The 20,372-nt window shown below is 39.8% G+C and overlaps 2 protein-coding genes across 9 annotated transcripts; one reads left to right on the top strand and one right to left on the bottom strand.

Moving 5' to 3' along the window:
* On the top strand, positions 1–5,841 carry TRAPPC2 (trafficking protein particle complex subunit 2). Of its 3 annotated transcripts, none has more exons than XM_050975816.1 (5): positions 1–69; positions 893–1,003; positions 2,640–2,788; positions 3,525–3,606; positions 4,443–5,841. In XM_050975816.1, the coding sequence occupies exons 2-5, from the start codon at positions 911–913 to the stop codon at positions 4,539–4,541; spliced, it is 423 nt and encodes a 140-aa protein (XP_050831773.1). In that variant the 5' UTR covers positions 1–69; positions 893–910; the 3' UTR covers positions 4,542–5,841. The 3 variants fall into 3 exon arrangements, with proteins under 3 accessions (XP_050831773.1, XP_050831785.1, XP_050831780.1); XM_050975828.1 differs by lacking the exon at positions 1–69 and adding an exon at positions 86–514; XM_050975823.1 differs by lacking the exon at positions 1–69 and adding an exon at positions 87–406.
* A 2,486-nt stretch (positions 5,842–8,327) lies between these two features.
* Positions 8,328–19,213, bottom strand: RAB9A (RAB9A, member RAS oncogene family). Of its 6 annotated transcripts, none has more exons than XM_009089659.4 (3): positions 18,489–18,633; positions 15,141–15,228; positions 8,328–10,486 (listed from the first exon to the last, which is right to left on the bottom strand). In XM_009089659.4, exon 3 carries the CDS (start codon positions 10,450–10,452, stop codon positions 9,847–9,849), a length of 606 nt encoding a protein of 201 aa, XP_009087907.1. In that variant the 5' UTR covers positions 10,453–10,486; positions 15,141–15,228; positions 18,489–18,633; the 3' UTR covers positions 8,328–9,846. The 6 variants fall into 6 exon arrangements, with proteins under 6 accessions (XP_009087907.1, XP_018769096.1, XP_050831732.1 ...); XM_018913551.3 differs by lacking the exon at positions 18,489–18,633 and adding an exon at positions 18,112–18,236; XM_050975775.1 differs by lacking the exon at positions 18,489–18,633 and adding an exon at positions 15,612–18,098.
* Between the last annotated feature and the right edge of the window lie 1,159 nt (positions 19,214–20,372).

Raw genomic sequence — 20,372 nt, 5'->3', positions numbered from 1 at the left:
CCGGATGGGGCGGGCTGAGCGCGGCGCTTCCGGGGCCGCGGGCCGGCGGCGGACGGGGCGCGGCGCAGGGTAGGCGGCGGGCCCGGGTGGGACCCTGCGGGCCGGGCCCCTTCTCCCTGTCCGCTTTCCTCTCCCCCTGTGCCGCGGGCCCCCCTGGGGACGGCAGCCCCGCGGAGTCCGGGCCTTTCCCCGGAGGGGCTGGGGAAGGCCTTTCCGGGCACCTCTGGAGTGCCCGGGGTTGGAGCCGTGGGGTTGTCCCAGGGAGGAGGCGCCTGCCGCCCGTCCCCTTCTGCTGCCTGCGAGCAGGGCCCGGGGAGAGACAGGCGAGGAGGTTCCTCGGAGGCGGGTGTTGCGCGTTATGGCCTGGGATCGCTGTGACTGGGGGCTCCCGGGGGGTAAATCATCGGTGAGCAGGGCAGGCGTCGGTTTTAGGTACCAGAGTTCACTTCCAGGCCCGCTTCTCAAAGATATTCTCCGGCTCCCCCAGAATCTGTCACGTTGGGAGGGAACACAGGTATCTGGTCTAGCCTGCTCAAACAGGGTCATCCTGGAGCACAGGGCACAGAATTGTGTCCAGGCGGTTCTGGAATAACTCCAGGCTTTCTGGACAGGCTGTTCCAGTGCTCAGTCACACGTACAGCAGTAAGTTGTTCCTCGTGTCCAGGTGGAACTTCCCGGGCATCAGTTCCTGCCCGTTGTTTGTCATCATGGTGGATGGCTGCACCAAGAAGAGCTCGGCTCCATCCTCTTGATGTGCATACTTAAATGTTTATCTCTCTTTAGCCCCTCTTGTTAATATGGATGGGAGCACATTGGCTGATTTTTAGGAGCTCTTCTACATGGATTAAGAGTTTGTATATAGACTCATCAGTATTTTTGTTTTTTCTTGTAGGGAGCATTGTTTTGAAGAATGTCTGGAAGTTTCTACTTCGTGATAGTTGGTCATCATGATAATCCCATATTTGAAATGGAATTTCTGCCTCCTGGAAAAGTAGAGTCAAAGGTGTGGGGTTTTTTTATTCCTATGACACTCCTGTGATTCTTTTATAATTTTACAGTGTATTAGAAGCATGACCAGCATTGTTGCTAAAAAGAAGTATCTACTGTTTTCTGGGGTTTATTAAACAGAAATTTTGTCATTGGGAGTAGAACTCTGGAGTTCTCAAGTCTCTTAAAAAATCTTTGCTAGATTATACTAGTTCTTCACAAAACACAGCTTTCTTATATATTCCCCTCTGTATGTTATAGAATATATATCCTAGTTTTGCTTTGGTAATTTCTCTTAGTGTGCAGAGGTTTTATAGTAGCTGTTCATTGTTTAATGCCACTTACTTTTAAGACATTTATATACAGTAATAAGGTAAAGTAAGAAACATAAATTTGAATGCTCTAGTCAGTCCTTTATTCTTTATGCCATAAAATACCTAATTTTTTAATCATCTACATTAGTCACACTTGCTTTTAAGTAAGGAAAGCTAAAAAATTATATTAATAAATAAAGACTTTGAAAATGTGATAAATGTAATACTACTCAATAATAATTGTTTCCAGTGGGAAAAGAACAAATCTATCTGTAAGTGGCATTACATCTTAGAAAAAATAAATTTCAGAATAAAAGGGCATGTATCTGGGAGTGTATCCAAAAATGGAAGTATGTGATGTCACTGACTGGAACTGCATGGCATCATCTGCATTTTGAATTAATGTCCCATAAAAGATCATAAATAAGGCTAGTCAGACTAGACTTTGTGTGAGGATGTGTAAAAGCTGATTGCAGGGAAAACCTGAGAGGTGAGAGTGGCAGTAACAGTATCCTGTTACTATGAGAAACAGTACAAAACTTCGTACTCTTCCAGCCTAATAAAAGCTTCCAGTGTGGTTTTGTCCTGTATCTCTTCTTGGCAGATGTCCCTCTGGTGTTCTAGACTGCCTACAAAGTACACAGGCCAAACACTGTGATCTTGTGTTTATTATAGGAAGAGATGCAGTTTACATCTGCAGGCATATATTTAATACTAGTTGCAGAAAAAAAAGACCCCAAAGCCAATAAAACAACCCTGTTCCTAGGCAAACAGCATGAGAAAAACAGAATCTTTAGGTGATTTTATCAGCATACCTGCCTTCTGCATTTCTGCTTTCCGCATCTGTCCCCCACCTTTTACACATTGTAACCTATGGGTCAATTTTTGCCAAATTTTACTGAAATGTTATAGCCCAGAAAATGCTACATTTTATGTATGCTATGTAAATATCACAAAAACAGATGTCTGGAAAGAAGAGAAAAAGACATATGAGGACCTCTGTTGGGGAATACATTAGCAGTGGGATACATTTGCCCATCAGCAAACAAAAGAATTCATGCTTGAGTTGACTGCTGAGATGTAATACAGGCTTTACTGATTCTGTTGCTCTCAGGACTGGGTTTGTGATGATCTTTTTATTATGATCTTTTTTCTCCCTTGAAACCAAATATCATGAAAACATGCTAGTTTCATTTAATTACAGGATGGCACATGTGACAGAAAAGCAGGGTATATGTAACATTGAACATTGGTTCTGTAGCAACTGGAGCAAATGATTGTCTGTATTTCATTCCTTTCACTGAATTACTAATCTGCTGTCTTCTGGAAATGCATTAGGATGATCATCGCCATCTCAACCAGTTCATTGCCCATGCTGCTCTCGACCTCGTAGATGAGAACATGTGGCTTTCCAACAACATGTACTTGAAGACTGTGGACAAGTTTAATGAATGGTTTGTTTCTGCTTTTGTCACAGCTGGACATATCCTTCCCTATTCTCTTTCCTTATGTTTATATAAGAAAACCCTTTTCCCAGAAAGAGGTAAGTTAGAAAAAGTGAGTTTGGAACAGATTTCTCTGGCTATTCGCTATTATTGTTAGAGTCATCAGCTTCAAGAAGAACTATATTGGGAGGCACAGCAGCTGGGAACAGTTGGAAAGGTGGATTTTCACCTTTGTAGGAGCCAAAATAGCATAATGAAGTGTGGTACATGGAGTAAAGAGGTATGAGAGGCTCTGAGCAAGCTTGTATGATCTCTGTTCCCACCCCTTTGACCATGCTGGAGAGGAGAAGTGGCAGTGAACATGCCTGGTGTCAGTCACTCCAATGGTGAAAATGCAGTGCCGAGGCTTGATACTACGTAGGGGTAGTCTGGAACTGTTTGTTGAGAAACATTTGTTACACATAGCAAGTAACAGTGAATACATTTTAACTTGAGGGGTACGTGGCTGAGGTGCAGGGAGCATCATCCACATTCAGAATTATACTGTTCTGAAAAAGAAACCTTGGATAGAGAGGTGATTATTTTCAAATAGGGGCATGTTAAAATATAAAGGTAATACTTTCCAAATTTAATTGCTTCAATTACTTTTTTAAATGCTTCCTCCTATGAGTCACTGCTATTTCTTGTACAGCTAAACATTTTAGGTATATGTTGAATTAGGTGTAAACACTTACCTTTTCTTTGTAAAAGTTTTATTCTCCTTAATTACTGTACATATGAGATTTATAATGCTTCATGATGTAAGGCAAGAAGATGGAATTAAGAACTTCTTTACTGATGTATATGAGTTGTATATAAAGGTAAGAAATATTTTTTTATTGTCTTGCTGTGCTACTTTTAAGCGTGTTCTGCTGTTTGTGCTCAGGCGCAGCTGTATTAGCATGTTTCCTCTTGGGGGCCTGTATAAGCACCTGTGCGGTCCACATCAGCCAGAGCTGATAATATGTGACACAAAGGCTGTATTTTCCATTAAACAGAATAGGCTTTTTGAAATTGTTATAAACTGTGCTCTTTTAGATTTCTTCACTTTAGTCCAGTGATTTTTTGTAGAATAGGTTAGAACGGTTTGGGTAGGAAGAAACAACTTCCTTGCTGTGGGCAGGGACACCTTCCACTAGACCAGATTGGTCAAAGCCCAATCCAACCTGGCCTTTAACAGCTCCAGGGGTGAGGAATCAACAGCTTCTCTGGGCAACAGAGAACTTGTGGGGCAACTTCTTGTGATGCATTTTGTGGTAGTATGGTATCATTAATGATGATAATGAGAGGACTCTTCTACAGAGCCCAGTAGCTTTGCTCTCAGAACACATAGCCCTTGTTTCCAAATCCTGGTGGTACTTCCACTAGACAGGGTCATGGCAAACAGTCATGGGAAGCATCACCATCTCAGCCTCCCACAGGCACACAAATGATCCTAATTTGCACCAGTGTGATGGGTTTGTTCTGAGGAGCTGGTGCTATGGGATGGCTCTGCACATGTATGGAGAGATTGCAAGGGCCTGGAAAGCAAGGACTGTTTAGGAGGTCTGTGCTGTTAGTGACACTAAATAGGCTGAAAGTAGTAGATGTCACCTGAAGTGACATTTTCCAGGGCTGGGCATTGTGCTTACTGATGGGTTTTTCCTTCTTTCCCCAGTTTGCAATGAATCCATTTTATGAACTCAATACTCCTATTCGATCCACTGCCTTTGAAAGAAAAGTCCAGTTCCTTGGGAAGAAACACCTTTTAAGCTGAATAAATAAATCTCCTGAGTGAGTGCTTTTCCCAACTTTCCTGATTGTTTGAACTGTACTTCGTCTGGTTAGTCCCCTGCATGTTTTATACTTATCTTCTGAAGACTGACTAATTGGACGCTGAAGCAGCTTTTTCTTTTGCTGATATAGATAAGCAGCCAAGCTTCTCTGGTTAAAAAAAGGTGTATCTGAAGAAGTTTCCTTTTATGTGACATGAAAATAAAGTTTTAAACTGTCAGAGGCTGCAGGGGTACAAAGGAAGAAACTGAGACATTATGTGTTAATGCATATGCAAAGTGTAAGCCTCTGACACAGGCAGGGAGGAAATGAAACCTAAATGCAAAAGATGTCACCAGTCACCTGGTTTAATATGAGCAAAAGGGAACTCCTGACTGTTTGGCCTAAATGCTTAATTTTATAACAAACTTTCCTAGTTGTATTCCTTCAGTTGAGAGCTCACTCTGCAGACTAACCAGACTAAGATTACACTCTGTGGTAGTAAATCAAGCCTCTATTTATTGATGTGTAATTTTATGTATATAAACTGCTGAATAAAAAATGGAAAATCAGAAAAGCTGTCTCCAGTACATCAAGAAATTTTGAGAAAAACTCCCACAGTTTAAAAGTGTCTCATTTCAAATTTTCCACGTATTTAGTGCAATACACATTTAGCTGCAGTGTTGCATCAATAAATGAAGTAGACCAGAATAGCCAGATCTGCCCTGATATTAATTCTAATTTACTCATTAAAAAAAACCCCAAACTAAATTTACATGTTTAAACCCAGTATTTTTCCTACTATTTCTTCAATTGCTGAAACTTTCTTTTTGTAAATAAATTTAGAGGATGATCTTTGCACCATGAAACTATAGTTGTTGAGGTTTCAAGAAAGGCATTATTTGGCCTGTCTGGCTTCTATTCCACTGTAAAATGTTTTAGGAACCATTTTGCAAAACTTAACATCATTCCAAACCAGTAAATTTTAAATGGATTATTTGGCATATGTGTACCTAATACTTTGCTTGGGTTTACAATCTTAAGTATTCTGTTTCTTTTTGCAGCAAATCTGTATAAGCTATCTTGTACTTTTTTTTTCAATATCTGAAAAATTTCCAAAGGAAGTGACATGCTATTCTAAGAAGTATTTTGCATAGTCTGTATAAGTAAGGGGATCACATCTGTATGTGCTATAAGTGTATAGTCAGTCATCATTTCTGCACTTACTGCTAAGTTGTCACTGTAAAATGTTCTATGAGAAAAATGAACATATTATCCTAAATAAAAGATTAAATGTTGTAGTATGGATGCCTGTTGAGTATACTTGAAGTGATTTAGAAGAGAACTAGATAACCACAGTAAAAGTACCTGGTGGGGTGGTCAGTGAAGATGGGAATACCTGTCTTTGCAATGTTTTTGCATATAAACTGCATTGTACAGCACTTTGATAATGTCATGCAATTTTATAGAAATCAATTTTTTTTTTTCTGTATACATGGAAATAACAAACACTTGAGGTAAAGCATTCTTGATCATGTGATAAGGAACCACTGAGCTGCAGTTATTTTCTGCCTCCTCCCCTGTAGCATGACGGCTGGATTCACTGAGAAAATACTTTAATTACTTTAATTAAATAATCATATACTTAGCAAGAAGAAAAGGCTTGGCAAATATGAAGGATTAGCGCTAACAGTTTCTACCACTTTTAGAAGCTAGAGTTTTTATAATTGCATTTGCTGCTGCAGTAGGACATTAAGTAAAATGAAAGCATTTTCTTTCTTGCCTGATTTCTGAAGGCAGTTAGCCAAAAGGTGCCTGTTCTTATGCCTCCCCTACATCTTTCCCTCTTTCCTCTGAATATAGGAATTGTACATGGGAAATGCAGACTCAGGTCCACCTAGGCTTTATGAAAACAGACTTTTACTGGCACAGGAATGGAAGAATTATGTCCTAACTCATCACCTTTGTCCTAGAGTTTGTGGTTCAGGATTGTCTTGTGACAGAACTCTAAAGGCTTTGGCGAGGTAGCTCCAAGTTCTCTGTACATGGACAAACACTTGTTTATGCTTTAGTTTGTGACTCTTCTCAGTCAGCTGAAAGAACACTAGCTGAAGTGATGGGTGAAAATTATCTTGTGGTCAGCTAAAGTCACAAATCTGCTCTAGGCCTGAAGGCTGCAGGTCCAGCATGCTACAGTGAACAGCTTCTCAGTGAAAAGACACCTCCTTTGCAAGGATTACGTTCCTACCCTCTCAGGAGCTTAAGAGTAAGAATTCAAAATAAAGTCTGTTGCAGTACAAGAAAACAGAGATAATCTGCATTATGCAATAAAGGCAATAAAAAGTTTATGAGTTAAAGGGATGAGAATTACCCTAAGTCATTCAAAAATCAAGCATAAGGAGATGAGAACATTAGCACAAGCTAGTATGAATCAACCTTAGTAAATCTGGGCTGGAAATGCAACTCAGACTCCACTTTCTACAAGGTTCTATTACTGTTTAGGTAACCTGTCAGGTGACTTCAAGTAAGATCCATTTGAGGTATGGAGCAGCTGTTAAAGCAGCTTATGCAAGCATTGATACAGTTTGTTGTGACATGAGCTGTCAGCTGTCCCAGGTAGCTTCTTTGCCCCTTCCCATTCTGCTCTCTAACAAGCACAGCTTTCAGCAGTCCCACCAACCTCCCACAACAGGTTTTTCCCCTCATTTTAAAGGACACTGGAACTTTGCATACATGTTACACAGTATGCTCTGTCAATCTACAGAACTCCACATACTGCTAACAGGACCCTGTAATATTTGAGGTGTGTTAGCGCTTGAAACAAATCAGTGAATTGAAACATAAGCCACAAATGCCTACCTTACATCCATAGGGAATGATACCCTAGCTTTTAAAAAGTACAGAAATTAATGTTTATTATTAAGCATTATGATTTTATACCTGTCACGTATAAGTGCTTGTCAAAAGATTTTTGATTCTGTAGGCACTAAGTAGTTTCTCTCTAAGACCAATTCCTGACCTAAGCCTAATTCCTATACTGTCTTATTTACTAAGCATGTACATGCCTGTTTATCTTTACTGGCCACCTTTGTGATTAGTGTACAGTTGTGGTATAGCAGCTCCCAGGACACGAGTAATACACTTCTATGGGATTATGTTTTAACTTTATTAAACCTACTTCTGTGATGGAGGCTTGGTAACCGTGATGTGAAATGGAAAGGGAAAACACAGATGCCTGCACAGAAGAAAGACAACAGTGGTTCTCATCCTTCATTTTTCCCTTTTAGCAATCTTACTTGAATAGTATCTATAGTACTCTAGTCACAGTATCTTCAGGTCCTGTTTTGTTTCAACCTTAATCTCTGCTAAAATGAATGTTAATGGAAGCTTTAAGTCGTAAGGTAGTGGTTTTACAACAATTTCGTTTCACTAGCTTAGTAGCTCCTAACACAAGCAATCTTAATTTCTAAAGCTTTTTGCTCTCTCATCCTAAGATTAAGTGGGATTTAGCTAAGATTTTCTTCACAGATCTTTTCATTCATTGACTAGAAATTAAACATAAGTAGCAGTTCAACCTATATTTAACTGCTCAGGGACTGAACTTTAAAACACAGTTCTGTTGCTGTAGATGCAGGACTGCAATGATGAATCAGACTTAGGAATGTACAAAAGATAAAAAGATGGATGTTTTAAGCAGAACTAGGAGATCTGCAGACTAAAGTTGTCCTGGACAGGTTCGAGCAAGAATAAAATACATTCATAAAAGTGTACTAAGAATGGTAAACAAGAATGGTTTGTTTTTGCAAGCTTTACTTCCAAATAATTACACCTGGTACAGATTAATCAGATACTTTTAAGATAAAGTGCTTGCTGGTAATGTACTCTCAAGAAAGGCTTTTCCATTGAAACAAAGTTTCTGTACAAAAAGCAGTTGTTTAATGAATAACATGGCCTGTGCTGCAGCATGAAACTTCCTCTCTCAGACCACATGCGTGCCTGTTAGCAGTCAATTACAGATGGAAGCAATTGTGAGTGGACTAGCAATTTTGCTATTGCAAGGACAGTGGTTACTCTGAGAGCCAATAACCATTTCTCATACAAGTATTCTACCACTTAAACTGCAGCTGAAAGCCTCAAAAACACCTGTAGTTTTGTCTGCCTGACTGCACAAAACTGTCCAAGAAATACAGATTTTGCTCTGGTTCATAATTATGAAATGAATTCCGTAATATAAAACACATTATCTCTTAAAGGTGCAACTCCATATCCTAAAATAGCAATTTTAATAATGATCAAATTCAGCTCAAATACTATCTATAGTTATATACCTGTATTAGGACTGAAAGCTGTCAAATCTACTTTAAGTCAAGAGCTTCCTGAGTTCTCTACATATTGCCATTCCTTAATATCACAGTGCAGATATTACAGGTAAACACATTCATAGCTCAGGTTAACAGGAACAGAAGTTTGGAACTTCTAAGGCTGTACACAAGTTTTCCTAAAAAACTGTCACAATATGTATCCTTTCAAGTGCTATTAAAGCTGACTGAATAAAGCATTTCTTTTTCAAAAAATGGTTATATTTCAGTTACTCAGATTTTTCACCTTATTAATCAGAAACGTGCCAGAATGGACTTAAGGCAAGGACACACATTAATTTTAAAAATGATCAGTATTTTGCATTAAACCACTGGAAAAATTAGTGCAGCATTAGAATAGTATATGGGAGAAAACGGACATTAAATACGTAGGAAATTTACTTCCTACTTACAAACTTACACAAATTACAGCAACATTAGGCAATTAGAAGACCTGGACGTAATTTATATTAACTTATAATAACCACATTAGAGATGAAGTACCACCCACAGCAAAAGGAATGTAGTGAGACTGAAGTTTAATATCTAGCATTAAGAAACTGACATCTAATGAAACAAAAGTGGAATGGCAATTTCATAAAAATATACACATATAAAAGTATCTTTGTGCCTGAATTCCAGAACAGCTTCTCCAAAGTAGTGCTTCTAGAACTTTCAAGTTTTAATTATATTCAAATTATATTTGAACAAAGTTGGCAAATTATATTCTTATATTATTTTTTCCTTGGATCTTCCTAAACAGAAAGCATCACTAATTCAATAACGGGTCACTCATGAATGGAGATTTTTCTTTTTCTCCCCCACGAAAGCAGCAGAATATTACGGTTTTAATATTAGAGTGAAACCCATTTGTTATTCTACCTACTACACCTTCCCCATTCTTTTACAGAGCAAGCTAGTCAACAGTAATTTGGCAAAAAGAAATTTAAGTCAACAACAAGATGAGCTGGGCTTCGGTTTCCGATGAAGGTTTACTGTATCTGTTTGAATAAAGTGATCCGATCTATCTTCAGAGGCTAGAACTCTTCTAACAGCTTCTTCAAAGGCTGCTGCAACATTAGTGGCATCTTTTGCACTGGTTTCAAAATAGGGATGGTTGCCATTATTCCTGCACCAGTCTTGAGCTTCTTCTGTAGATACTTGCCTTTCATCGATATCAACTTTGTTACCCAGAATCACAAATGGAAAACTTTCAGGCTCCTTGACATCTGCATAATAAATGAATTCTTTCTTCCAGTTGTTTAAGTTTTGGAAGCTTTGAGAGTCATCCACACTGAAGGTTAGCAGGCAACAGTCAGAACCTCTATAGAAAGGAGTCCGCAAGCTCCTAAACCGTTCCTGACCTGCTGTGTCCCATATCTGCATTGTAACAAAATGTCCATCCACTTCCAACTCTTTATTTAAGAATTCCACACCTATTGTATGAAACAGCTGTGCATCAAATTTGTTGGTGACATATCTGTTCATGAGGGAACTCTTCCCAACTCCACCATCTCCTAGTAGTATTACTTTAAGGAGTGATGATTTTGCTGCCATTGCTACGGGAAAAGATCCTCCTGTTTTCCTAGACCTGTAAAGATTAAGGAAATCATTAAAAAGGAAAATAGTTGTGAGCACCAAATTTTGCACATGTAAATATCTAGAATGTGTTTTAAATTCCACCAACATCAAGATTCATGTACAAAAACAGGACTCCACTGAACAGGTGAACTGTAGATACACTCCAGAAAGAGTACCCACTCAAGAATATCAAATTAAAGAGGTGTCTCTTCCACAGACTGCAGTCTGCATCTAAGCAGTATGCTGCATAAATTACTGGTCTGTCACTTAGAACTATTTAAAACCCCCAAATCCTTCAAGCCACTCCCCCTTTGTACTGAAGGGGTATCACATCACATTCAACAAGTGCTATAATTCATTTATGTTCACTGGAAAAGGTTCATGGAAAAAAAGCAGAGTGAGAGAATTTTATAGAGCATGTGCCTTGAACTAGTCACTTCAGTGCTGTATTTTATTACCAAAGTTACTTTTAAAACCAAAGCACTAGGAACACAGTTATCTATGGAACTAATGCAAATGCTGTCATTTTATTTAGATGAGCATTCACTAGTTTATAGTTTACTCCTTTCAGAAAAGCATTGATAAATGGAATACTATTAAAAGAAAATAAATACTTATAAAAGAAAGAATACTTATAAAAGAAAATTTACTGTTACTCCTTCAATGATACTCAAAATGCCACATACCGAGCCCAAGCCTACAATGACAGTTCAGTTAGGAGGTGTCAACTTCCCATAGTAAAACTGTCAAAAATTCTGGAAGTGCTAGTGAATAGTCTGGCTGCCAGCATGGGGATGGCAAATTAGTGACACCAAAGAAGGCTTTTTAACTGTTAAACTTAAAAAGAAATAATTTTTAAAAATCCTTTATTACTTTAGTTTGCTTATTAGTGCTTTGTACCCAGCCTTTGTCCTCACAACTGTAGTGTCATCTAATACTGTAAAATGGTGGTTTAATTGCTTGGGGGTAAAGTTTCATTTTATCAAGCCCAAACTGAAGTTTCTGTATGAGAACTGTGTTCCTAAACCTACCTGATAGTCTGGGCTTCAGCCCTAACAGGCTTCTCTGAAAATAGCATCTATTTAAAATGGAAATAGGTCATAAGTTGCCTAGTCCCTCTCTTTCTTTGAAGGAAGGAATGTGGTCTTGCTAGTTGTAATTAGCATTACTGGCATATACATCACCCACAGTGTGACTGTAGAATTAGTACCTGATACAAGCTGGTGTGAGAGTCATATGATTGTGCTGCCTTACAATCAAGGCCTACAGTAGGAGCAAGAAATTTCAGGAATTTTTTTTTTTCAGTGACTTTCCATCTTTGAATATTTACTTGCTAGACACAATCTACAGCAAGACAAAAGGAGTAGTTTGAAGCCTCAACACAAAAAAGTCAAAATACAAGGAACTGACTGCTTCCGTTAAAATTTTTTTCAGAGCAAGTAATTTAATTCATTCATACTGCACAATTAACAACATTTATAAAACCTTATTATCATACAAACCTGTACAGAATTAAAACTTCTTAGAAGCTACAATAAGATAGTTCATTTACCCTTCAGAGAGCTACAGGATAATGGCTGTGGCTCAGGTTATGAACACATACACTTTAGTGCATGTGAAAAATCTCATTAGAGTCACTGGACTACTTGTGTAAGAGTTGCAGTTAAGAGATGCTTAACTCCTAACTCTGAAAATGGTGCAGTGCATTTATTTATGTCTCCAGTTTCTACATCAATGGATAGGAGCTGCTTCTTAATAAATAATGCTTTCATGGGAGCAAAGGGTACTGAATGTTCTCCTGTTCTTCCCTACCAGTGCAGGGAACAAGTTATAATTTATTTTTCCAGTCCTGCAGAAATTGGAAGTTCCATGAAAGACACAATGAGCACAACTAAGTAGCTTAAGTAGTTCTGACTGGTACTATGCACTCGTTTCTTCAGCATCTGCATTTTTATCAATGACAGTTATTATCATGAAATTGTCCACAGGGCAGCATTTTAAACAAAATACACAAAAGGAAGGTGTTAACAGTATCTACTACTCTGTGCATCAAGGACCTGCAAAGTTAATTTGCACAACTTCAACTACGTGGGCGATTCCAGTGAGGTCTAAGAGACTGATGACCATAAAATTAGTTTTACTGGGCAGACAATTACAGACCAACCACAAACTATTAAAAATGGACCAAACTGGTCCTTTCACACAAAAGCTTCCATAATGTTCCAGGCAATGTTGCTTTTCAGGACATTCATTTCCACTGCTGCCATGCTAGGCTAGAATTAAGTTTCTAATCCAAAATAAAGGAATATACATTCAGTCATTTAACTTGATGCTGACAAGCTGTATCTGAAGCATCAAAGAAGCGTGTTTGAAAGTATTAATAAGTATTTTTATTTGAAAGCAGCTAAGACTTTATACATTTACAGTTTTATTACTATATAAGGGACTCATCTGCAGCCATAACTGATAATGTAATTTAGAGTATCTGCTGAATCAGAGTTGTATTTTTCAGAACAGCAGACTGCTGCATTTATTTTCTGATTGTGCATCTTTAAATAAGTTAAGATTTTTAAAGAACTAAATTTCTGTAATTGTTTTTCTAAAGTTATGAAGCCTTAACACTCCAACAAATAATACAATGATAAAACACTTAAAACACTACAAGAATTAATATTATTTCTCCTATTATACATTTTATCTGTATAATGTGCATTTTGACAGTGTTTTTGGAAGGGATGGTTAACATACAATATGATGTTTCTGAAAATTTACTATGTCAATTTTTCAGTTTTAATCATCATTCATTACCTGAAAACAAAACAAAAGCTTAATTCCTAATGTGCATGTGATTGTTTTACCCAGCATGAGGAATCACAAGACAGTACAGAATTATATGAAACTGAAGTAATCTCAACCTAGTAGGCAAAGGGCCTGTAACAAGAATAATTTTTCTCATGTTCTTCAATAATTTCAATATTCAAAGAAAGAGCAAATAAAAAGCAGCCCCACTCTGAATAACCATTTCTGAGTTGCTTCCCCTGATTTAAAAGAATTACAGTGCTTAAATCACTGACTTCAATATTCCTGTTACAAGCAGGGAACGTGTTCTATTAAATGTAATTTATGACATGATCATATACCATAACACAAAAAAGTAATTTAATTGTTTCCTTTCAGGATGCCCCTTTTAAACAGTAAAATGAATTTCAAGTCAAATATTTCCACTATCAGTCCAAATATTTGCTATCACAACGAAAGACAAACAGCTAAGCAACCTCAGAAAACCAGTTTGCATTACAAAATCCAGTCCTGCAAAGCTTAATGAAATACCACTGCCTTGTCCAGTCTATCCATCTAGATTGTGTTACTTCCGTATGTCAGCTTAATATCTGTCTTTATTTTGAGTGCAAATACCTCTCTTCCATACATATTGAGGCAGCACTCAAAGAAAAGCAAGATTCTTGATCTAGAAAACCATAGCAGCAACATGTAAACTCAAGTCTAGGCATTTGTCCTTTTTTACTATAAAAATAATTTGATAGATTAAGGAGGACCCGCTCACACCAGTGTACTGAAGGCTGAAGACAAATGCTGAACTCAAGTTCTATGGAAAAGCAGTGCTAGCCAACACAGTAACAGCATTGCCTCTATAAGGTCAGCAAGCTGCAACCCCACGTAAACTATTAAGAAAACCAAGGCAATTGAACCTTTTTAGTTTCATTTTTTCCCATGCTGATACCAGCCACTGCAGCTCACCATTAAAAACCCAAACAAAAAAACACACCTAGCAACTGAAATCTCACCTCCACTCCCCATTTTTAATAGGGCACCAAAACCTGGATCTATTGTTATACCACCACTGAACTGCCTTAGCATTTTTTAAGAAACAGATATAAGGGACACTTCCAATTTCTAGACAATTGCTTCTCCACTGATATTTACTTTCTAACTTGGAAACAGGAGAGAAAATTTGTTTCAGTTATCACTGTCATTCAGTGGTCACTGGTGAACCACCTGTTATACAAAACCAAGACTAAACCTAAAGGTTTTCTTGAGGATATGTAGTACACTGTCCTTTAACTAAAGCTGTTAAATGTAAAACAGACTCAAGTTTACTCCCATCATGTAAGTAATCATGCTTACTTACAACCTAATATACCATCAGCCAAAAAGGGGCCATCTTTGACTTAAGAAAAAGACACTAAAGTTATGGACAAGCAGAATTAACAGTTCTATGTGCATAATATTGACCATGCTTCACAACTTCCTATCCTCAAATTTACACATATAAGCACATCCATTTCAGTTTTGAAGCTTATTCACAATTTTGTTTACTAAGCCACCTTATTTTGTTAAGCTACTGGTATCAGATTAGAAGTTTAACAAGGCACACCACTGCAAGTATTTTGACTGAAAAAACCACTTGCCTTTCAATAGAAATGTAAACTTCCTCCCTCATTAGTAGTTGGGGTTTTTTCACAGAAACAAAGCATCTGACAATAATTGCCAGGCTAGCATAGAAAACATAGTTTGTTAGTTACAGCAGTCCATCAAAGATTGACATTAATTGCTTCTCTGTGAAAGGTCTGAAAAGAAGACCCAAGAACTACAAGAGTTACAGCAGAAAGGTCAGAATCCAAAACTACATAGTTTTCAACACTTACTGTTTGTGGAAGATTTACATTTCTCAGCCCTCAATCACTACAGTGGTTAAACTTGTTGCCTATAGCAGATCTGCAAGTTTCCAAAAATCTGAAAAGAAAGGACAGAAGCATGTTTTCTCAATTTTCTCTCCTTAGTCAACCCTTGCTCTTGTATTTGGGAGGTAGTGGTTTATACCCTGGTCAATTAAGTGGCAGAAGAATACTTTTTTTAGTGCATAAGAGGCCACAAACATTTTTGACCTTGAAAGACTTCTTTCTCAGTTCAAAGGAAAACAACCTGATATGAAGCCAAAATGCTACAGGCTTTGTACTTTTGAATGTGTTACAAGCAGAGACATTAGTCAGTCTCCAAACTGACCCTCCCCTCCACGGGGCATTGACGTAAGAGCTGTGGATCAGGAACACCCCTTTACTGACAGTCACTTGTCAGCTGCCTCAAAGCCAGCCCTTCTGTCACACAGCTCAACTTACCAAAGTCCTAATCTCCTCACAAGTCTTCCTTCCTGTGATTTCACCACTGCACTACGAAGATAACCTGTCAGCAAATTATTAAACATCTATCTAAAAGAAAACACAGACTATTTGAAATTGCCTCTAGTTGTAAGCAGCCTTGATCTCATACCAGAATATCACTAGAAATTACTTACAATTTCTTATATGAACACAACCCAAAATGAACTGTCATTCAGCTGATCCCACTCATTTAGATACCAAAAAAGTTTTATTTGGAGGTTTCTTTGTAAGGTTTTGACTCCTTTGAAGCTCAGGATTCCAGTTCAAACAGTTGCCTGGCATGACCCAGGACTATGAAAGACCCATTGGCCAAGGGAAGGAATTATGAAGTTCACATAACCCTTGGATCATTAAATCATTTCAGCACCTACTGCCAGAATCTCTTCATTTATTCTAACTTCTAGCTAGGCACAAAGCCAATTAGCAAAATTTGTCAGGAGAAATACCTACATTTATATCTCTGCCAGTTTAATCTTGCATAAGCCTAACCTTCACCTCCAACCTCATTCCCCAAATTCAAGTAAAATGAGCAAACTTATTTATTTCAATTTAATCAGAGTTGACATTTCTCAGCAGTTCACAGTTAAACATCTTCCAGCTTAAATATTCTGTTACTTTCAGCCAACTTCAAAACACCCTTCAGTGCTGCTGCTCGTGGTCCAACACTGCTAACAATGCCTGAGCTATTTGACATTCTCCTTGCAACCTACTTCTCTATTACTGCTTCCACTCTTTCAATATCTTATCCAGCAATTATTTCTGCCCAAATGTGCTCATCTTTCTCCCTTGCATTAGTTTCCCTTTTCCTTCAGGGAATCTTAGTAATAGCAGCCTCTATTGGTTCAAGGCTACCTTGTACATTCACATTCTTCCCAGTGTAACTCTTGTGACAAAAGCCCATCCCTAAGGCATTAAGTGGGTTACACTGTACCAGGCCAACACACTTGTCTGCTCTGCTCAGAAGGAAAACAAAAACAAAACACAGGGGAGAGAAAGAACTTACTATTAAAAAAAAACAAAACAAACAACCAACAAAGCCTAAGGACTTCTCACAAGCCTTTTTGCTGGGAAGTTTTTATCCATTGTGAAACATTTATGTGAAATTCCAATCCTAAGGAGCTGGAAGATATGTTTCCCATAATTTATTACCAAATTGACACAAAATAAAACAAGGCTTGAAATTTATAAATATCTTACTTGACCTTCTGCAATTCTTTTTTTACACATATTTTCAGTTTAAGGAAACCGATGGTGTTTGAACACTCAAAAGTAAAACAAGGACTTCTAGAGCAGGTGTTTTGGTTTGGTTTTTTTTTTTTTTTTTTTAATACCCACTGTCTCTTTTTAACTTCATGGAAAAGGCTTTACTAAGATTAAGACAGCAAAGACAGCTCCATACAACCTGAATAAAGACAGAGAAAAGTTCATTATAAATTTGATGTTGGTATAAAACACAGATAGAGCTGTATCATCCTTTGATTAGGTTTCTCTGAAAATAAAAGTGCTATGAAAAAAATGTTTTGGATTTATTTTGGGTATGTGTGCTCTCCCTCCAGTCTGCCATTACAGCTTGTTACCTACAAAGCTACTAAAAGTAATGGAAAAACACTTTGGGAAAAAACCCAAAAAACCCCCAGTCACACATAGCCACCCTTGCTCTAAAAAAAGCTAGCACTGACAACTTCAGTGTTGCACAACACGTTAAAAGTAAAGACAAATAAAACCCACATGCTTATTTAGGGTAGCTGTAAATTATTATGGACAAGAAGGAAAACAACACGTAGGATGGAAGGCTGCACAACGGCTATCTGCAGACAAGCATTTCAATTCCTGAACAAAACTTAGCCAAGACGTTCCCTATTTAACTTCCCACTTAACTTTTATTAACTTCCCACCCAAGTTAATAAAACTTAAATGCTCTCCATGTATCTACTTATATGTAACCTTGCTAAAAAGGCACTAATGGAGGTTTTTAAAACTATTTTTCTTGCACTATCCTGTTACCTACTAATTTGTTTTGAAGAAGTTTCCTGTAACACGGATTTACTTACACCGAGAGCAGCCCATTAACCACGCAGACGTAAGCGATTCCCAGCCCTGGCCCATCCCTATCCCTGCCCACACCTGAGCCCGCAGAACCACCTGCCGCCACTGGGAACTCCCCCGGCCCTGCAGAGCGCCTGAGCCGAGCCGCTGTTCAGAAAAGGAGAACTGAAACCCAAGGGCGGGCTGGGCAGGCGGCCCCGCTCCACACAGAATCCACTGGGCTGGAAAAGACCTCTGAGATCACCGAGACCAACCTACGGCCGAACACCCCCCTGTGAAGCGGCCCGCGGACTGAGTGCCACGTCCAGCCTTTCCTCAAACACCTCCCGGGACGGTGACTGCATCTCCTCCCTGGGCAGCCCGCTCCAAGCCCACAGCAACGAGGAAAAGGAGATGAAAGGAGCTTCCATACTTCTTCTGTTCCCAATCTGAAACGTGTTGAGGACACAGGTACGAAGCCGAGTTTCCCCCGACAGACCGGCGATGTCTCCCAGACATGAGGAAGCGCTCCGGGGTCGGCGACCGGCCACACGCCAGCTGGAGCCGCTTCCCAAAGGAGCCACCGCCTGCCCCGGAGTCACGGGATCCCGGATCACGCCACATTCCCCGCCACCCGCACCGGCTCTGGAGAGCGCACGGGGCCCCCACCCACCGCGGGCCCGGCCGGGGCTGCCCTCCCGCTCCCTGGAGGCTGCGCCAGGGAACACCGAGCAGCGCGCCTGGGATGCTGGACAGCCGCGGGGGAGCGAGCGGGGAACGCGCCAACGAGGGAAAGGAAAATAACGCAACCTGACTCGGCTCCAGGCCGCGGGAACGGAACTGCCGCCGGTCCCGGGCGCGCTGAGGAGGCCGATCCCTGCCCGCGGGAAGGGAATTGCCGCCGCTCCTCCCGCCGGTCCCGGTCCGGGGCTGCGCCACCGCCGCCGGGCGCTGCGGAAGGAACCAACATGGCGGGCAGGCCGGGGGCGGGACCGAGAACCACGTGAGCCCGGACCCGCCCACCGGCCACGCCCACCGGACAGGGGCCCCGCCCCGACGGGAACGGGGGAAGCGGCTCAGCCCGGAGCTGTGGGAATGGGGACAGCGGGACAGCCGGACAGCCAGCCGGCAGCGGGACAGACTGTGCCCACAGCCAAACCAGGGCCGGAAAGGCCCATCGAGGGCCATCTCCCATCGATCGTGCGCCGTCTGAGAGCGTTCTACTGGAAAAGATAACACTTCTACTTGCTCTAGAATGCCCTGCATTATTAAGCCCGAAAATGCCTTTATAAAGTATTTATAAAGGTCAGAGTTATTTCTTAGAGGCAGTAGGGTCACTGTGCTCCACACTAAGGGCCCTAGGTATGCAAATTCAAACTTGTAAGGCAGCTTCGCTTTACAAGTAAAAACATCTAAGGTATCAATGAAGGAATTCATTGAAATACAAACCATACTAAAGTAGACAGAACTTTTTTTTCCTGTAGTAATTCAGAATAACACCATTCAGAATAACTGTTAAAACAAGATCAAAAGAAAAAAAAAGCTAAAGGAGACAGTGATAAGAGTCTTTTCTGCGTCTTTACAACCTCCCCACAAGGGCAAAGTATAATTAAAATGAAAAAACCCAAAAAAATTAAAGAGGTTCCCACACCATCAGGAGGAATAGGTGATGACAAGCATAAGTACACCAATTTGCTCAAGCAGTCATCACATGCTTCTGATCATAAGGCAGATGCAACCAGACTGGAATTGCCACTTGTAGAGTTGTCTTGTTTTGGATCAGACATCAGCACGGCCCAAGGAATGGAAAACAAGATCTCAGTATCATCAAAAGGAGATGTCTCCTACTGAGAGGAACAGGATTATTAAAAGGCAGGCCATGCTAGAGGCAAATCTGATGATACCAGACCCACTTTTATCTAACAAAGCTGGACTTCAAAAATTTTAAAGTGCTTTTTCCCTGGAATCTGCTTTCATCCAATTCTAGAATAAAAGACAAGCAAGTGCTCGAGGGGTAGGAAAGTGGCCTTTAAATTGTGGCAATTCTAAGGTATATAAGCTCTGATCAGTTATAAGTCACTATTTTATGATTTATACAGAAGAAAAAGCTGCATTTAGAAATGGAGGAAATAATTACTCTATTTTGCACTTAATATCTTCTGGGGAGAAGCTACCATGCTTTTGTTTTGAAACACATTGGGTACATGTGAGGAAATTTGGAATTGCAGGATAGTTTGTCTTGGAAGGGACCTTTAAACATCACCTAGTCCTATCACCCTGCAATGAACAGGGACATCTTCAACTAGATCAGATTGCTCAGAGCCCTGCCACCATCAGCCATGGCAACCTGTTATAAGGTTTCATCACCCTTGTTGTAAAAATAATGAATTCCTAGCCTGAATATAGTCAGTCTGTCCAGTCTGGATCTATGCTCCTTTCTCATCCTACTGGAACAGGCCCTGCTAAAAAGTCCCCATTTTTCATATAAACCCCTTTTTAGGTCCTGGAATGAGGTCAATGAGGTCTTCACAGTCTTTTCTTCTCCAGGCTGAACCACCCTAGCTGTCTCATCCTTTACCCATAGAAGAGGTGCTCCAGACCTCTGATCATCTTGGTGGCCTTCTCTTGACCTTCTCCAACAGGTTCATGTCCTTCCCATGCTGAAGACCCCAAAGCTGGATGCAGGACTGCTGG

This window comes from Serinus canaria, chromosome 1 (assembly GCF_022539315.1).
Source record: "Serinus canaria isolate serCan28SL12 chromosome 1, serCan2020, whole genome shotgun sequence".
Classification (NCBI taxonomy): domain Eukaryota; kingdom Metazoa; phylum Chordata; class Aves; order Passeriformes; family Fringillidae; genus Serinus; species Serinus canaria.
Note: the sequence above shows the minus strand (reverse complement) of the source record. Positions and strands in the feature narration are given on the sequence as shown.